Source organism: Alnus glutinosa, chromosome 11 (genome assembly GCF_958979055.1).
Source record: "Alnus glutinosa chromosome 11, dhAlnGlut1.1, whole genome shotgun sequence".
Taxonomy (NCBI): domain Eukaryota; kingdom Viridiplantae; phylum Streptophyta; class Magnoliopsida; order Fagales; family Betulaceae; genus Alnus; species Alnus glutinosa.
Window position 1 is genome coordinate 10,032,635 of NC_084896.1, and position 19,596 is coordinate 10,052,230.

Here is a 19,596-nt window from a genome sequence, read left to right on the forward strand (position 1 = left end):
TCAAACGCTTAACTACACTTTTAAAAATTATACTTTTATATCGCATATTTTAAAATCATTATTTTCAATCCCGAACCTAAACAGATGAGATCGTTACAAGGTTACCGATTGATGCTGTTGGTCTTTGTTTTAGGCATCATCCCAGGATATACCGGATTTAAAGACCTGTTGTACGTTCATTCAAAGCTGAACGTTTGTCAGAATAGCCCAATGCAAACAAACTGGCCCAATGAAACCCAATAGTCGGCCTATTTGGCAATTGGTCCACGACATCAATAAAACCACTCTCCATCCCATTTTTGATAAAATTTCCACACTGCTCAGCCTCTCTCCGTAACATTTTCCGGTCGTTTCCTTTCCGAAGAAAGAAGAAGCGGTAGATCGAGGCCGGTAAGCTCCTTCTCGGATCAGATCTCTGCCGTCTTTATCTCTGAAATTCTCTTATTATATTCGTAGATTTCAATTTATTTAGTGATCTCGTCAATTCAATTCACTCTCCGTTGCAGTAAGAAAATGTAAAAAAATCAGATCTTTTCTTGAAATCGCTATTTCAGGTTTCTTTAAGACGCAAAAGGTCAATGTAAAATCTCTCAGATTTGAGATTTGTAGGTCTTGGTAATGTCTTTGGTTTTCCTTCGTTTTCTCAGCAACCAAACTGGTTGTTAAATTCCCAGGGTTCAATAATTTCTTTGATACTTCCCCCTCGCTTCATTTGAGTTCAACTCTGCTCTCAGTAGCGGCTTTCCCCATAGATCAGAGCTTACGACGATCTTCTATGCGAAGATCCGGTGTTATTGTCTTATTACTTGAGCTGTATTGTAGCAAATTTGGATTTTTGTGAAGATTGTGATTAGTTGCAGAATGCATTTGATCTGATTTGGAATTTCCGATTTCGTATAAACATTAGATAGTGCACTTGGAATCTGGCCTCTGGTTCAATTCGAAAGATCCGGTTCTATGCAACCATATCCAGCTTATATGTAAAGATGATGATGCCTCTGTGTGCGTGTGTGTGTTAACTATTCTTTGTACAACAATTGGTTGTATGATTTGGGTTGTACATGTTTGTGCTTCTTGTTGTAATAATTCTGAGATTGACGACATATTTCATTCTTTTAGGTGCTCGATACAAATACAGCTTCCTTGCTGCCTTTTCAGCTGGTCTTTGTTGGTTCTAATTTCTGAATAAATCAAGATGGTAAGATTTTTCACTAATCTATTTATATCTATATATATATATATATATATATATATATATATATATATATATATATATATATATATATATATATATTTGTTTTTCATTTTTTGAATGCTGTTCTCAATTGAGTTATGGGGTTTGGAATTAATGTCATACCATAATTCAGCAACTGCAATGAGTACTCTTTTTGCAACATATTGCATTGCATTCTACTATATGTCACCCTCAGAATTGTAATGTCAATAAATGTGTTGCCATAAAATAATGCATGATCCGTACTTATTATGATTGGCGGGTTGTTAAAACTAGAGGAGATTATGTGATCTGTGTTTGTCAAAAAAAAAAAAAAAAGACTGATGAAATTTTTTTGAGATAAATTGACAAGGATACTTAAATTTTTTGTTTTAACTATTTTTAATTTTTTTTTATAAGTGATCGAAATTCATTAAGAAGTGAAAGGGTGCAACCAAGTATACATTTTTTTTGATAAGTAATAAGTTGGTCTTATTAAAAGCGTAAGGCGCCCCTCAATACACCGGCAGTATACAAGAGAACGCACCTAGCTAGAAAGTGAAAAACGAACAAGAAATTCATCAAAGGTAAACGACAACGGTGACACAAAAGCCACCGTCCAAAGATACAACGTATGAAAAAAAGAAGCTAAAATTTCCTCAAAGGATCTCTCCAAGTCCTCAAAACACCTATCATTTCTTTCCTTCCAAACACACCAGAGAATGCATGTCGGCACCATCTTCCAAATAACAGCACTCCTCGGCCTACCAGCCATCCACCAACACGCAAACAAGTCAAGGACTCTCAGATGCATAACCCAAGACAGACCAAAACGAGAAAAAATAGCACTCCACATAGCGTATGCAACATTGCAGTGAAGGATAAGGTGATCCACTGATTCCCCGCTTCTCTTGCACATGCGACATCTATCCACCACAATGACATACCTCTTCCTAAGGTTCTCCCCCGTTAGGATCTTGCCTAGAGCCGCAGACCACGCGAAAAAAGCCGCCCGCGGAGGAGCCTGAGTCTGCCATACACTTGAAAGGGTGCAACCAAGTATATTAGCATATTATGACTAAGACTTATTTAATTAATCCTATTAATCTCACACTTAGCCCACCAATACTAAAATCTAGTAATCAATCCTATAGTGTATTAAGACCCTTCGACCATAATTAAAAATCTAAGAAATTCTCATTACTTTTTTTTTGTTGATAGGTAATAAATGAAATAGCATTAAAAAAGCGTAAAGGCGCCCCTAAGTATACAGGGAGTAAACAAAAAGGACATCAAAACAAAAGAAAAACAGAAAACAAAAAAAGAAACCCGAAAAACCCCAAGAAATGCTACATTAAACCCCCAATAACCAGACGGGAAACCGCAAGGGGTGTCTTGGTAAGGACCTCGGGTGGCAACGTTGACCCGAACAATAAGCCCGAAGCTTATTGTTCAATGAACTATGAAATTAGTATAAAGATATTACAATTAATCATTCAGTATGGAGAGAATACCCATAGTTCCAGAAGCGTCGTTGCCACCATAGAAAGTATACCCTGTTAAAATAACCGTAAAAAACAACTGTGCATATACTATCTGGCCAGCAGACCTAACATCAGCTCCGCAATCTCACTTATCAAACATTGGATTTGAGCTAGCATCTAAAGCATCCACATCACTTGATGTCCTAGCTCCATGGAACGGCCAGTTTTGGGCCAGAACTGGATGCTACATAGATGGCTCGAGAAAGTTCACTTGCACTACTGTGGATTGTGGCTTCGGCCAGGTTGCATGCAACGGCAACGGCAACGGCAACGGTGGAGCCCCACTAGTGTCTTTGGCAGAATTCAACTTAGCAGCGAGTGGTGGACAAGATTACTATGATATCAGCCTTGAAGACGGCTTCAACTTGCCCCTATCGATAACTCCACAGGGCCGTTCCGCTTCATGCACTGCACCTAGCTGTGCTGCCTATGTGAACGGGGCTTGCCCTACAAAGCTAAGAGTGATAGGGTCTGATGGGAGTGTGATTGGTTGCAATGGAGCATGCATAGCGTCCAATCAATCACAATACTGTTGCACTAGCGATTATAGCACCTCAACCACATGCCCACCCACGAAATACTCTATGTTCTTCAAAGGAGAGTGCCCTCAGGCCTATAGTTATGCCTATGATGATCTTACTAGCCTCTTTTCTTGCTCTGGCGTATCTAAGTACACTATCACGTTCTGTCCATGAATAATAGAGGAAAAAAAAAATTGTGCTTCCTTTCTTTATGATCAAAATGAAACAAATAACTTGTCCGTGAACTATAGGAAGGAGCATATATCTGTATCGTTAATGAATAATTGAATTTTGCTGTATCTGTATCATGTATGGAAACTAAATATAACTATAGTGATTGGTTGCAATGGCGCATGCATGGAGTTCAATCAGCCACAATACTGTTGCACTGGCGATTATAGTACCTCAACCACGTGCCCACCCACGAACTACTCTATGTTCTTCAAGAAAGAGTGCCCTCATGCCTATAGTTATGCTTGTGATGATCCTACTAGCCGCTTTTCATACTCCGGTGGATCTAACTACAGTATCACGTTCTGTCCATGAATAATAGGGATTTTCTTTTTCTTTTCTTTTCTTTTTTTTGAGCAGAAATGTGCGTTTGGCAAAAGAATTTTCAAAAACAAATATGATTCTGATTTTGCTTTTTTAAAAAACAAATCATATTTTATTCAACTTTTTTTTAAAACAAATCATATTTTATTTAACTGTTTTTAATTTTATCTAACAAAGTCAAATCTCGAAATTCGCGCACCAAATAAGAATTAAATTCTGATTTCAAAAATCCAACACCCAAATGGACCTGTGCACTCTTTAAAACTTTTTATTCAAGATTCAACCTGGTTTGCTTGCTGGTTTTATTTATTTTTGGCACATATTACTTATTGTTGCTGTTCCTTTATTTACAGTATACATTTGAACAGGATTGTTTTTTTTTAACTACATTTATTTGTGATATAGGTTGTTCTTGCTGCTGCTATTGTAAGCAAGTCTGGTAAAGGTGAGTTCTTTGCTTGTCAATTGTAGTTTTTCTATGAGTTGAGTTATCGAAAAATCTTTATTTTCTTGCTGTTGATCTCAATAACCATCCACCTTGATTGGTAGTTTTGTTGTGATGTATCTCACAATTTTTTATTGCTATTTTTTTTTGAGCAATATTTAGATGCTTGGAAAATTGCATGTTTCCTATATGGTCATTTGAATTCAAAATCATGCAATTCTTTTTGACCATGATTCTATTCAACATTGCTATGGACTGACATCTTTATGTTCAATTCTATTATTTGAGTTTAAATGCTACATTAATGCTTTGCTGATGCTTTTCTTAGATGTTTCTGTAGCAGGATCTGTCATTGATTCCCTTGGTCTGTTTTACTTTGAGATTTTTATTTATTTATTTGTTAGTCACTCTATGGCGTACAATGGCATCTTGGAGTTGTTCCTGTTGACATTTTGTCTTGTTTTTTGCAGTGCTTGTTTCGAGGCAGTTTGTGGATATGACTCGTATAAGAATTGAAGGTCTTCTTGCAGCTTTTCCCAAGTTGGTAGGAACTGGGAAGCAGCACACATATGTAGAGACAGAAAATGTGCGCTATGTTTACCAGCCAATCGAAGCTCTGTACTTGCTACTTGTGACAAACAAACAAAGCAACATCCTTGAAGATTTGGAGACTTTGAGGCTGCTCTCTAAGCTTGTATCCTTTTCTTGGTGGTCTATTGTTCTATTTCATGGCCTGAAATTAAGTTTGTCTTGATTTCTTGGATTGACTTAGTTTGGATATTTAGGATATATGTTAGGTTGTTGCTATAACTTTAATATTACTTGTGTGATCTGGATCCCACCTTTTTTTATCTTTCTGTGCTCCATATGCTTGTGCTTTATCTCCTTTTTATGTCCTGAAGGTTTCTTAGTGCATGGTAGATTTTGTTTTGTTTTTTTGTCTTTTTCATCTTTCTTTCTTTCTTTCCTTTTTTTTTTTTTTTTTTTTTTTTCCTTTTTTTTTTTCATCATTATATGCCAAGGGCCTTGTTTTATATAGAAAGGTTTACTAGTTATTAAGGCTTGGTAGAAGATGGGTTTGGAATAAAATTACAGGTTTTTTTTTTCCTCTGCTTTTTGTAGGTTTAATTGAACGATTTAAGGTCTGGTTACTTGAATTTTGATTATAGAAAGAGACAAAAAGAAAAAGAAAGAAACGAAAGCCTGGTCAATTGGGCCTAGCAATCATGCTGGAAAGGAATTAATCACACCCTATTGAAAGAGCTTCAAAGCTGCTGAAAATTCTTTAAATAGCTCTCTTAGGTTGACAGACTATATAGATTTCGTATAGTCATTTGGCACTTCTTATTCCTGTACCCTCAACTTAGAGACAAAGGATCTAGGCAGATTGACTAGTTCTGATTACTAAAGTCCAGAAATAATGATCCAATGAAGCAACTTGGCCTACTTAAATAAAACTTCATGGGTGGCCTATGACAGATTGATAAAGCCCCTTTGTTTTTTCCCATTAAGAGGCCCAAGCTTTTGGTTAAGGCTAAGGCGGGTTCGGTCCTTCGTCCCATTCCAACTCCCCATTTCTCGCTGGATGCCGGTGCTTCTACTTCCGATGTGCATTCGACGCCAATAGGTTTTGCCAATTTGACGTCCGTGTCTAGACTCGGTTTTTCTGGCCGGGTTTATCAGCGTCGGAAAGTTCGAAAATATTCGGCTCTTTGGAAAGTCAAGCAGGGACAGGCCAAATTGGAGGCGGGTTCGACTTTGAGCGGGGAGAAGGTTGGGCTTATTTTGATGGTTGGGAATGAGGCCTCCTATCCGGCTTCTGAGAATGTGTTGTGTGGTGGGGGAGGAGAATCGGAAGCCTTGTAGTTAGCCATAAGACAGCCGGAGGAGTTAGTGGTCGCATCTCCAGGGTCGGAATCAGATTGCTCTCGTCAGTCTGGGTTCAGCTCACATGAAGCTAGAAAGTCTATCAAGTTAGAGGAGAAGGGTTCTGTCGTAGAAGAAGGATCTACACTGGTTTTGTTGGAAACTGTTGGAGGTTTGTTGCTGGCTCCTCAGGTTTCCAGTTTGCAGGTGTATGCTGTTTTGGGGAATTCTGTGTTTGGTACAGAATTAGTGGATTAGAGGCAAGAAGAAGGCAATCTCGAGCTGGTGATTTGTTCCACAGAAGAGGACAAAGTGGGCTACAAAACCGAAGCATCTTCAGTGGGATCTCTAGTGGAAAACTGCCTATGGGAAGGTACAAGGGACAAAATGGAGGTTGGGGGGTCTTCTTTAAATAACTTGGTGGCTAAGGAGGGAGCTCATCTTGATTGTTTTTTGAATTTGCAAGACCATTTTTCTGAAGGCCTCTTGTTACAAGATAAAGACAGGGATGTTCAGGGGGAGTTAGAGAGATGTGAGTCGATGGTAATCACACCATTGGATGTGGAAGATGGAGAGGGGCAGAGGGTGTCACCTAGATGGGTGGTGGAAATAATCAAGAGATCTTATCCAATTATAGGGCTATCTTGTGGTGGTTTGGAGGACAAATTGTTGGCTGTGTTTGAGGAGATTAAAGCTGCCAGAGACCGCGCATTGGCAGCACCTAAGACTAATTATTTGTCTTCACAAGGGGCGAAAGGGCAGATGGAATTAAATAGGTTGGCTTGGTCTATTAACTATGAGAAGAAAGGGGCTCATTCTGATAAAGGCCGACATAAAGGTAGGGTTTCATCTCGTCTTTATGAAGCCTAAAATACTTACGTGGAACATTAGAGGGCTTAATGCAATTGAGAAAAGATTGGAGATTAGAGGGCTTCTAAAGGAGTGGAAGGCGGATATTGTATGCTTGGTGGAGACAAAGATGGCAGTTATCTCTAGGGAGGTGGTGCGATGTTTATGGGGTTGTTATCATGTTGATTGGTGCTATTTGGGGGCCAATGGAGCATCGGGTGGGATTTTGTTAATGTGGGATAGAAGGGTGGTGGAAAAAGTGGAGGAACGCGTGGGTAGGTACATCGTTGCTTGTTCTTTGCGTAACACTGGAGATAATGTAGTTTGGGCTTTTGGGGGGGGGGGGGGGGGGGGTTTATGGCCCGAATGATGACAGGGATAGGAATGATTTGTGGATTGAATTAGCTGGATTAATGAGTTTGTGGGAGTTGCCTTGGTGTATTAGGGGAGATTTTAATGTGGTATGTTTTCCAAGTGAAAGATCTAGTGGTGCCGGCTATTCCGCAACTATGGAAGAGTTTTCAGACTTCATTTTCATGCAAAATTTGGTGGATCTTCCTCTTGAAGGTGGCTAGTTCACTTGGTCAAATAATCAGGAAGATCAAATATGGTCTAGACTTGATAGATTCTTAGTTTCTCCGGAGTGGGAAGAAAGATTTCCTGAAGTGATTCAGAAGAGATTGCCAAGACTGCTATCTGATCATTTTCCTTTGTTGTTGGATTGTGGGGCACCCAGAAGAGGTAAAAAGTACTTTAAGTTTGAGAACATGTGGCTGAAACATGAGGGTTTTGTTGAGCAGGTTAAGAATTGGTGGTTGTCTTATGAATTTTCTGGTTTACCTAGTTATATTTTGGCTAATAAATTGAAGGCATTGAAGAAAGATTTGAAGAAATGGAACATAGAAGTGTTTGGTGATATAGGGAAGAAAAAGAAAGAATTATTGGGGGGTATTCGAGAGCTGGATGTTATTGAAGAATGTCGTAGCTTAGAGGAGGACGAAAGGGTTCGTAAGATTGATATGTTGAGAGAGATGGAGAAAACTCTTCTTTTTGAGGAATTGAACTGGAGACAGAAATCTAGAGCTTTGTGGCTGAAGGAAGGGGACAAGAATACAAAATTTTTTCATAGGGTGGCAAACTCACATCGTAAATTCAATCAAGTGAACTCTTTGAAGATCAATGGTGAAATTTCCAAGAACCCTGCAGAGATTCAGGAGCACATAGTCCAGTTTTACAACAATCTGTAACTTATCAAAAAAAAAGTTTTACAACAATCTGTACTTTGAGAATTGTTCTTGGCGACCAAGGGTAGATGTTCTTTCTTTCCTATCCATTGATGAGGATGAAAGTATTTGGTTAGAAAGAAATTTTGAGGAGGAGGTGTGGGATGTGATCAGGGAGTTGAATGGAGATAAGGCACTGGGTCCAGACGGCTTCACTATGGCATTCTTTCAGAAGTGTTGGGATATTTTAAAATATGATATTATGGCTGTTTTTGCAAAATTTCATTATAGAGGTAAGTTTGAAAAGAGCTTTAATGCTACTTTTGTTTCTTTGATTCCAAAGAAGACTGGTGCCATGGAGGGGAAAGATTTTCGCCCTATTAGTTTGATTGGAGGGATTTACAAGATTATATCCAAGGTCCATGTGAACAGATTTAAATCTGTTTTGGGCAAGATTATCTCCAACACACAGAATGCGTTTATTGGCGGTAGACAAATATTGGATTCTGTGCTTATTGCTAATGAATGTGTGGATAGTCATATTCGATCGGGGGACCCAGCTCAATTTAATTACTTATCAAAAAAAGATTTGGAGAAGGCATATGATCATGTGAACTGGGACTTCTTGCTTTATTTGTTGCAGAGATGTGGGTTGGGGGAAAAATGGAGGGATTGGATACGTTTTTGTATTTCTACGGTGAGATTTTATATTCTTGTAAATGGAACCCCGTCGGGTTTTTTTAGTAGTTCTCGTGGTTTGTGACAAGGAGATCCTCTTTCTCCTTTGTTGTTTGTGGTGGTTATGGAGGCTTTGGGTCGGATGCTGACTACCACATTGGATCAAGGTAATTTGACAGGGTTTTCAGTGGGGTCCAGGGATTCCGAGGCCTTAGTTGTGAATCACCTTCTGCTTGCTGATGACACATTGATCTTTTGTGGTGCTCAAGAAGAACAAATTCGACATCTGAGATGTATCTTCTTATGCTTTGAGGCAGCTTCTGGTTTGAGAATTAACTTAGGAAAATCAGAAATTGTTCCTATTGGTGAAGTAGAGAATGTCGAAGGGTTGGCTAATCTTCTTGGATGTTGGGTTGCATCTTTGCCTATGACTTACTTGGGTTTGCCTTTGGGTGCCTCTTACAAGTCTACTTCTATTTGGAATGGTGTTATTGAAAAAATGGAAAGGAGGTTGGCAGGATGGAAGCAAATGTATTTGTCGAAGGGTGCCCGGTTGACTCTTATTAATAGTACTCTCTCCAATATTCCTACGTATTACTTATCATTGTTTTCTATTCCGGTGGGGGTGGCTAATCGTCTTGATAAAATTCAGAAGGATTTTCTTTGGGGTGGAATTGGTGACGATGCCAAATTTCATCTAGTGAATTGGAACAAGATTTATACTCCTTTGCATGCAAGTGGGTTGGGAGCTCACAATTTCATCCAGTTCAATCGAGCACTCCTGGGTAAGTGGTGGTAGGGAGAGAGAGACTTTATGGCGATTGGTGATTGATGCCAAATTTGAGTCTAAAGGGTGGGTGGTGCTCGAAAGAGGTGTCGGGTTTTTTTGGAGTGGGTGTATGGAAACATATTAAGAAGGGGTGGGAGAAGTTTTGCAATTTTGTTCATTTTGAAGTGGGGAATGGATCACATATTAGTTTTTGGCATGATTGGTGGTGTGGGATAGACCCTTGAAGCAATGCTTTCTAGCTCTTTTTAGTATAGTGAGGAACAAAGATGCGATGGTGGTGGATAATTTGGCTGTTCATAATGGTGTAATTCAGTGGAACATTCTTTTTACGCGACAAATCCAGGATTGGGAGATGGATATGGTCCTTTCTTTCTTCGATCAACTATACTCCATTTCGGCTCAACATGGAGAGGGTGACAGGTTAGTGTGGAATCCCTCTAAAAAAAGGTTTATTTGAGGTGATATCCTTCTATGAAGAGCTTATTAGGAAAGATGGCCCATCTTTTCCATCTTTTCCCTAGAAGAATATATGGCGTGTTAAGGCTCCAACAAGGGTGGCTTTCTTCGTTTGGTCAGCTGCTTTGGGCAAAATATTGACGCATGATAACTTGCGTAAGAGGAATGTTATAGTGATTGAGTGGCGTTGTTTGTGTAAGAACAGTGGGGAGTCTATTGATCACTTGTTGCTTCACTGCGAAATCGCCCGGGATCTTTGGAGCTACATTCTTATTTTATTTAGGGTAGAATGGGTTATGCCACGAACGGTGTTGGAGTTGTTGAATAGTTGGGGGTCGGCGATTGGGTGTGGTCGTGCTAAAGAAGCTTGGCGGTTAGCTCCTCTGTGCTTATTGTGGTGTATTTGGAGGGAGTGGAATGCGCGGCTCTTTGAAGATGTAGAGACATCTATGGTGGAGTTACGGAAGCGGTTGCTTAATACGTTATATATTGGGATAGCGTCCCATCATAGCTTGAATGTTTTTACTTATGTGGATTTTTTAAAATTATTATCTATTTGTCCCTTTTTGGGGTTCTCTTGTATACTTCCCATGTATAATAAGGGTTGCGCCCCTCTGCGCTTATTTTTTATAAATTGCAATTACTTATAAAAAAAAGTGTAGGGAAAACTATAATTTAAGGCTCTAATAGGTAAGACAACATGACTAAGGTTTATAATTGGTTGGAAATTTAGGGTCCGTTTGGTAAAGTCTTAAGAAGTGTTTTGGATTTTGAGTTCTAAGGAGAGTTTTGAAAAAGGTAAAAATTGAAAGATGATTTGGTGGGTGCCACATTTGAAAAATGAATTTTATGTGGGGTCCACAAAAAAAAGTTGTTTGGTGAAGTCTTAAGAAGAGTTTTGGGGTTTGAAAAAAATAGGAAAATATTTTTACAAAATAATAGAAAAAAAAAGTTGTAAAAAAAACTACAATTCTACCATTTCCAGTTTTACAATTTCAGTAGTCTCTGAGGCATGTGAGGTTTTTTATGATATTTACATCAAAGATGTCCATACAAAATATACATGTTGAACATGTCAAATGGAGGCTTTGAGTTTGTTCCTTAAATATTTCTAGGTACCTGAATATTCCTTTTCTCTAGATGAAGATGGTATTTGCAAGACAGCGTTTGAGCTGATTTTTTCTTTTGATGAAGTCATCTCTCTTGGGCACAAGGAAAATGTAACTGTTGCACAAGTTAAGCAGTATTGTGAGATGGAGAGTCATGAAGAGAAATTGCACAAGCTGGTATTGCAGAGCAAGATCAATGAAACCAAGGATATTATGAAGCGCAAAGCTAGTGAGATTGACAAAAGCAAGGTATCATTAAAGGACCTGCAATGGCTTCTGTATGTATTTTCTGCCTATTTTCCCTGTCATCAGCCATCCCTTATAAAATTTCTTGTTACATATTCTGCAGATTGAAAGGAGCAGAGGTGATAAAGGGGGGTTTATTTCTTTACAGTCAATGGGCTCTGGAAGAATTGAGAGTAGCTTTAGTGATATGAGCATATCTAGTGGTGGTGGAGGTGGTTTTGGAAGTGGTTCTGGCTTTGGATTGAGCACTGATGTCGAATCCTTTTCTAGCAAGTCTAAAGGTTTGTTCCTGTTTGTCCAGATGAATATTCTACATGGGCGCTTTCATTCTTGATGAGTTGTGGATAATGTTGATATTTGGCACATGTTTTTTAAGTTCATGAGAATCTGCTGTTTGTACACTGTAATTAATTAGTTCTTGTACATTATTCACAAAATAGTGAGATATGTGTTGTCAACTTCTAGAAACAGGTGTCAGAATCTCTTATAAATACATTGCAATGCTTTGTGTTTAAGGTTTACACTGGTTGCCTCTTTGTGGAACATAGGTCTCTCTCTGAAATTATTTTTTCACGCTGTATATATCTATGTTTATCACTTGAAACCCTTATGATACTCTATGCCTTATCCTTAGGTCGTCCACCTTCATCTGCCACTGCTCCTCCAAAAGGTCTTGGCATGCAGCTTGGTAAATCCCAAAAGACAAACCAGTTCTTGGAATCCTTGAAAGCAGAAGGCGAAGTAATTCTTGAGGATGTGCAACCAAAAGCAGGCCAGTCCAGATCAGCTGCTCCACCACTAACAGATCCCATCACTTTGACTGTTGAGGAGAAACTCAATGTGACACTGAAACGAGATGGTGGAGTTAGTAACTTTGATGTTCAAGGAACATTGTCACTTCAAATTCTTAATGAAGAAGATGGGCATATTCAAGTTCAGGTACTCTCTCTCTCTCTCTCTCTCTCTCTCTCTCTCCCTCTTCCTCTCCCTTGCGTGTGCACACTTGTGCATAGTCAATCAACAAGTGAGACCTAATACGTGAAATATTTAATTAAAATAAACACGGTAAAGTCAAAGTTCGAACTCAGGATCTATATCATGTTAAGTCACAAATTGTCCCAAAAGCATATGCTTATAGGAAATAATGAATTTAATCATCTAATTAATACTCTAACAGAGATTGAAGATAGACTAATATAGATCAAAATCACCGCTAGAGGCTGGTCTTCTGAACTAGGAAGCTAGGGAAATGGATGAAAATAACTTTGCTGAAAATTTATGAAATCTGAATAATAATCAATTACAACCTTTAAACTTACTTTGATAAAAAGAATTTCTACTTAAATTATATCCTAACCCTTGAAAATAATAAAAGCTCAGCCGTTTAAAATGGTCTAAATATAAGGACTCAAAAAAGACATAAAAACCCTGCAACAAAAGCTGCCAAAGTGTTGTGTTACAGTACTATGAACAAGTATGGCTCCAGTGATGTGAGCAGCAGTGTCCACATTTTTTTTTAATAATTTTATTATCCTAGTTGAATCAATTCTCTAGTTACATTTTTTTCTAATGTTTATTTTGAAATGTTGTCTTCGCATAACGTATATTTCTGGCTGCCCATGCGGCGACAGGCTTTGTGCTTTTGCTTCACTGCAATTATAAGTAATAACTTTTTTTTTTTTCTTTCCAGATTGAAACAGGTGGGAATCCGGGTATCCTTTTCAAGACGCACCCTAACATGAACAAAGAATTATTTTCCAACGAGAATATTCTAGGCCTTAAGGACCCAAATAGGCCTTTTCCCACCGGTCAGGGTGGTGATGCAACCGGTGTTGGTCTGTTGAAGTGGAGAATGCAAAGTACAGATGAGTCAGTGGTGCCATTGACAAGTGGGTTAAAATCTTTTACTCCTCATCTTTCATCTTCCTTGTATATAATTTCTGTTCTATGCTCTAAACTTTTACATGAATTAATTTTTGTTGCAGTCAACTGCTGGCCCTCTGTTTCTGGAAATGAAACTTATGTCAGCATTGAATATGAAGCTTCATCAATGTTTGATCTACGGAACGTTGTGATCTCAGTACCTCTTCCAGCTCTTCGAGAGGCACCAAGTGTTAGGCAGGTTGATGGAGAATGGAGGTGAGAGATTCAATTTTATGTTGTTTTCTTTTATTTCAACATCTAGTTTATCAATAACTATTGAGGAATGCCATAACTGGCTTATAAATTATGAAGTCTTTGAATCAAGGTTTTCAATGCCTTGGGGTATTACACGTTGATAAAAGTTACACTTACACGAGATACTGGTAGTTTGAACTAGATTTTCACAATTTTATAATGATTTAAGCAGAGACTTGATTAACATGGTAGTGTCCTAAAATTCTTTCCCCATTAGATCTTTTTGATGTTTTGACCACAACAAAAGTCAATACGTAGACTGAAATGCATGAATAGAAAGGTACATTTTGACTTGTATCGTTTTCTTTACTTTTGTCTGTTATTATTATTACCTTTTGCACCTCTTTTGACTTGCAGGTATGACTCGAGGAATTCTGCCTTGGAGTGGTCCATTCTTCTTATTGATAACTCAAACAGAAGGTTTGTTGTAAACCTTGGACTATTTCGTCTTCAGAACTTGCAGTGCTACATTTTCTTTTTTAAATACTATTGCTTACAAATTTATTGTATTTCACTATTGAATAATCCTTGGCAGTGGATCCATGGAGTTTGTTGTTCCTCCAACAGATTCATCTATATTCTTCCCCATTTCTGTGCGGTTCTCAGCCACTAACACATTCAGTGATCTAAAGGTTTGCTCTTCTTCCTTCGTATTTGACATTGTGAGATAACTTTTGCTTTCTACTTCATTTGCCTTTGTTTAAATTCCTCTTGCAGGTTGTAAATGTGATACCTCTCAAGGGTGGAGCCCCTCCGAAGCATGCCCAGAGAACACAGTTAATCACAGAGAATTACCAAGTTGTCTGAGCGGTGTTTGTTTAAAATGCTAGTGGATTTAAATTTTGAAGTCTGCCTTTCATGTTGTTACCTTTTCTACTCTTTTGAAGAAGTTAGATCGATGGACTTGTTATATCCACATGTATGAATGGACCTTATATACCTTTTATCTTTTAGGAGATTCTTTTTTGCAATAACTGTATTTACTTGCCCCTCACTTGGCAACCCATATTTCTATCAGTCTGGTGGATTCTAGCAATCACCATCTCTGTACAACTTGGATTTTACTTTGTGATTTTTCCCATGTTGGGCTGTTCTAAAGCCCCGCCTATAAGAGAGATTCATTTTGTTTATTTAAGTATATACATAAGAGAGAGAGAGAGATTTAATGTTGCTCCCCAAAATCTCCCAATTTGAAATCCAATATTCTTCCCGTTACAAGTGCGTTCATTTTGTTGTTGGAGACTTGGCCAGAAAGTAAGCGTGTTTTCAATGCGTCTTTCAGTATTATTATATTTTTCTTAAAGCTATCTGCACAATTTAATGGTTCTTATGCAGTATAAGAAAGTAGTATAGTAGGACTAATAATTTTTGACATGGCCAGTAAGTTTGACATGAATTTATCATAAAACTGGCATGTCAGGATTTAGTAAGATAGAATTAGGATAAAATTGGGTCGATTTGATTAACAAGTGAGCCAATTTTGGGTCAACTTGTTTAGCCAATTTTGGGTCAACTTGTTTAACCCACGGGTGACTCGGATAACTCGTATAAATTAAAACATCTTTATTTTTATTTGATTTTGAAACATCTACTCTTCCCTCGCCTTGATCCTCCAAGTTTGGATCCTCCTCCCTCGTAAGGCTTTTTCTCTTCTTTCTTGTTGATTTGTCGCACCACAAGAACTTTAGATATTTCATTTGCTTAATTTTATTTACATGCCTATCCCTGAACGCCTTCGAGGCTTCGTGTTTAGTAATGAAGAACTGAAGCACATAAAATAGACATATCACAAAATGGTATAGCTCTTGGTTGAATTTTATTGGTAGAAAACTATGGTGTATAACAACATTTATTGTGAAAATTAAATTGCGTATTTCTAATAGAGCACAATCCTTGGACATGAAGATGTTTGTATGACTTCCATGTAGATGTAAAATCTCGATGGTTAGAACAACTGCTCACTAGTTGAAGATTTAAAAACAAATGTTTGTATGAACATGCAGTTATTTTGTAAAGTTATAAACAATTTCTATTCTATAGTATGGGTAAATGATGGTTCGATCATCCCTAATTGTAAAGATATAATTTAGGTAGTGTAATTCATTTTCATGCTCAACAATTAGAAATTATCGTGCCAATAATTTTTTATAAATTGGCATTTTCATCCTCAATAATTGAGAATTTTGTTTATTAAATAGGTTATGCGGATCGTATCATGTTACACATTTATTTAAATGAGTTTGTTTCAGGGTTGAGAGGTCTGATCTGTTTAATTAAACTTGTGGGGTTCAGGTTGACCCATATAGTCTTATACCAAAGACTCGACACACCCCAAATTCGACACTTTAACATGAATTGCAGACTTGCAACCCTTCCTAGTAATATTTGTATTTTAGCATTATAAGGGGATGGATGTTTTAAGCGCGTTTGGTTTTGAACACCATTTTCAATAGTCTTATATCGAATTCAACAAGTTAACATGAATTGCAAAATTGCAACACTCCACATCATTTCAAATTTAAACTCACATAATTATAAATTTGAAACCCACCTTTTTTGCACATCTCAAGGCAAAGAAAAGTAATTATTTCATTGAAGTATGTATCATTTGTAAATTTTAATATATTATGGAACGAAGGAAATTTCTTTTTCAAAACTAGTAAAAAACATACTGTTCCTCCATAGTTGAATAAAAACGATCTTTGTTGAAAATAAAGTAAGTTCAAAGATATTCATGCAGTTATTGGCTGAATTTACTGTTGGGGGGGTCAATCAAGCTTTGGGTTAGATGTATCCTTTGAAAGCACCAGGGCTAGATGGGCTTGCTGTTTGTTTTTACCAACAAAATTGGGCGACGGTTAGAGGGGAGGTATGCACTGCTGTACTTAGTTTTCTAAACTCAGAACAATTGGATGAGCACATAAATGCCAAAAATATAGCTCTTATTCCCAAAATTAAAAATCCCTCGTGTGACTGAATTCGAGCCTATATGTCTTTGCAGTGTATTGTATAAAATCATTTCCAAAGTGCTGGCTAACAGATTAAAAGAGGTACTCCCCATAATCAGAGTTCTTTTATCCTTGTTAGATTGATCTCTGATAATATTTTGGCAGCATAGGAGACTTTACATTTCATGCATTCCAAAATGTAGGGTAAGGTGGGATACATGGGCCTTAAGCTAGGTATAAGCAAAGCATATGATAGGGTAAAATAATTTTTTTTTGGAGGTTGTTATGAGGCGATGGGTGTTTTCCACCAGATGGATACAACTTATTATGAAATGTACCCGTATGGTCTCTTATGCTATTGTGTTGAGTGAGCAGCCTGTGGGTAGAATTATACCTACTCGAGCGATACGACAAGGGGACCCATTATCCCCTTACCTCTTTCTTATTTGTGCGGAGGCGCTCAACTCTCTTCACCATCGTGCAGAGAGTTCAGGTTGCATTACAAGAGTACCAACTTCATAAAAAGGTCCTCGACTTAGCTATTTATTTTTTGATGATGAGAGTTTGTTATTTTGTAAGGCAAATTCTGTGAAGTGGCGAAGACTGATGAGGCTGCTGGAGAAATATGAGAATGCATATGGTCAAAAGCTCAACAAAGAGAAAACTTTCATCTTCTCAGCATGAATACAAGCTCAGAAAGGAGATAGGAGATAATTCAACTATCGGGTTTCCAAGCCACGCACCGGTATGACAAATACCTTGGGCTTCCAACGCTCGTGGGGAAATCCAGATCAAAGGCTTTTTAAAAGTATCAAAGATAAAGTGTAGAACTACTTACACAATTGGAAGATCAAGTTCCTCTCACAAGTAGGGAAGGAGGTCCTACTGAAAGCCATGATTCAAGCCATCCCAGCAACATTTAGTATGAGTATTTTTCAACTTCCAATCGCCCTATTCAAGGAAATTAATGGGATGATGCAGAAGTTCTGGTGGGGGCATGAGGAGAACAAAGCCAAGATACACTGGATGAGTTGGGAACGAATGTGTTTTTCGAAAGCTAAAGAGGGCTTGGGTTTTAGAGACTTGGTGTGTTTCAACAAAGCCATATGGGACAAACAATGCTGGAGGCTATTGCAAAATCATAACTCTTTGGCAGCGAACATTATCCAATCAAAGAACTATCAACAATCCACTATCTTGGAGGCAAATATGGGGAAACGACCATACTATGCATCACAGAGTTTGCTGTCGGCTTGTGATGTACCAAAAAATGGGCTTGTATGGAGAGTGGGTGATGGTAGAGACATATAGGTTTGGGGTGATAGATGACTTCCGAACCCAATATCTTTTTCTTTTCAATCTCCAAGGAAGACTTTAGCAGAGGACGCAAGGGTGAGCTCATTGATCAAGACACAAAGTGGTGGAATTCCAATTTAATCACAGAGGTTTTTCGTGAAGAGGATGCACGTGTTATATGCCAAATTCCTCTAAGCCCAACACAACAAAAGGACTTATTAATTTTGAGGTGTATGTCGAATGAGGATTTTTTAGTTAGGAGCGTGTATCATATGGAAAAGGAATTGCAGTCCTTGCAACGTAGTGGGGGATTCAGGCAACGCGATGGGGATACAGTTTGGAAGGCAATTTGGAATTTCAAAATTCTAAATGCGGTTAAAATGTTCATGTGGAGAGCGTGCAACAACCTTCTACCTATGAAAATGAATTTATTACCACGAGGCCTAGTTCATGATGTACAATGTGCTATTTTTGGGAGGGATGAAGAAATGGTAAAACATATTCTATGGAGTTGTCCCTCCACACAAGATATTTGGGGATGTGACCCAAAAAAACTACAAAAAGGTTTTGGCGATGGACTTACATTTTCTCAAGTGGTCGAGGAGGTGTTGAGACGCTGTGAGTTGGTTGACGTTGAGCTCATGGCAATGGTGGCTCGAAAAATATGGTTTAGAAGGAACGATGTTGTGCATGGTTGCAATTTCACTCATCCTTACCAAGTTTTTCGAGAAGTAAGCAACTCTCTTGATGAATTTATAAGGGTTAACAAACAAGAGCCAGATGCATGGAGTCCTATCCAAGAAGTATCACCAACACTCTTGGAAAAAGCCCCCCATAGGTATGGTTAAATTTAATTGGGATGTAGCTATGGATAAGGGCCATGGGAGTATAGGGATTAGCGTTGTAGTACAGGATCATGAGGGAATAGTCTTGGGAGCACATAGTACTACAAGAAATATATTGGTAGAACCAGCTGTGGCTAAAGCTTTGGCTGCTTATATATGTTGTGGATTCTAGCAAGGAGATGAACTTTTATGATATAATTTTGGAGGGAGATGCCTTACAAATTGTAAATGCGGTCAAAGATGAGAGAAAAAGAATGGAGCGAAATTGGTCATATAGTAAATGGAATCAAAGAAGGAATACGTCAACTAAGATCTTGGAAAATTGAACATGTAAAGAGGGACACGAATCAACCGCTCATGTTTTAGCTAGTGAGCCTATTAAGTGTGTCATAGATAGAGTTTAGGTTGAAGAAACTCAAAATTGTATCTATGGTATTATAACCAGGGAGCAATTTTCCCATGTTTTATTGTTGTTTATCAATAAAGAATGCAATTTGTTTAAAAAATATTTTAAACGGTCTTTACTACAAATCATCATTCTCTGTGGAAGTTCATCAGTTATGTCTCAACATTCTTTAGGCTACTATAATTGAACTTCTCATGTGATGCATGTAAATGAGCCAATAGTGTCGTCTTTCTTCTGTTTTCATTAACTCTTACTAATAAACAACAACCAAGGCCGCCATGATTGGCAACTAAGCTGGTGTGTGTCCGTGTGTGTGCAATCTATATCCTTTACCTTCTCTAAAACCATGAATATGGCTTCAATCAAGCCCTAACTAAAGTATTAGTTACACATAATTTGGATAGAAATCGTCATCATAAGAAAATAAT

At 38.0% G+C, this 19,596-nt stretch overlaps 3 protein-coding genes across 3 annotated transcripts; all 3 read left to right on the top strand.

Moving 5' to 3' along the window:
* Window positions 1-263: 263 nt before the first annotated feature.
* LOC133881745 (coatomer subunit delta) lies at window positions 264-14,803 on the top strand. The gene is made up of 12 exons (XM_062320765.1): window positions 264-390; window positions 1,120-1,198; window positions 4,239-4,278; window positions 4,749-4,972; window positions 11,256-11,498; window positions 11,599-11,776; window positions 12,130-12,434; window positions 13,186-13,384; window positions 13,481-13,634; window positions 14,031-14,093; window positions 14,209-14,305; window positions 14,391-14,803. The coding sequence occupies exons 2-12, from the start codon at window positions 1,196-1,198 to the stop codon at window positions 14,478-14,480; spliced, it is 1,596 nt and encodes a 531-aa protein (XP_062176749.1). The 5' UTR covers window positions 264-390; window positions 1,120-1,195; the 3' UTR covers window positions 14,481-14,803.
* LOC133881936 (thaumatin-like protein 1b) lies at window positions 2,022-3,885 on the top strand. The gene is made up of 2 exons (XM_062321013.1): window positions 2,022-2,099; window positions 2,760-3,885. The coding sequence occupies exons 1-2, from the start codon at window positions 2,022-2,024 to the stop codon at window positions 3,450-3,452; spliced, it is 771 nt and encodes a 256-aa protein (XP_062176997.1). The 3' UTR covers window positions 3,453-3,885.
* A 3,143-nt stretch (window positions 14,804-17,946) lies between the features above and the next one.
* On the top strand, window positions 17,947-18,765 carry LOC133881092 (uncharacterized). The gene has a single exon (XM_062320055.1). It carries the CDS (start codon window positions 17,947-17,949, stop codon window positions 18,763-18,765), a length of 819 nt encoding a protein of 272 aa, XP_062176039.1.
* The last annotated feature ends 831 nt before the right edge of the window (window positions 18,766-19,596 follow it).

Bases quoted from the DNA above. Each gene is read 5' to 3' on its own strand.
- LOC133881745 (XM_062320765.1), top strand. The intron at 11,777-12,129 runs GTTTGTTCCTGT...CCTTATCCTTAG, and splicing joins CTTTTCTAGCAAGTCTAAAG to GTCGTCCACCTTCATCTGCC. The intron at 13,635-14,030 runs GTGAGAGATTCA...TTTGACTTGCAG, and splicing joins CAGGTTGATGGAGAATGGAG to GTATGACTCGAGGAATTCTG.
- LOC133881936 (XM_062321013.1), top strand. From the start codon at position 2,022: ATGCATAACCCAAGACAGACCAAAACGAGAAAAAATAGCACTCCACAT. The intron at 2,100-2,759 runs GTGATCCACTGA...TTGCCACCATAG, and splicing joins ACATTGCAGTGAAGGATAAG to AAAGTATACCCTGTTAAAAT.
- LOC133881092 (XM_062320055.1), top strand. From the start codon at position 17,947: ATGACTTCCGAACCCAATATCTTTTTCTTTTCAATCTCCAAGGAAGAC.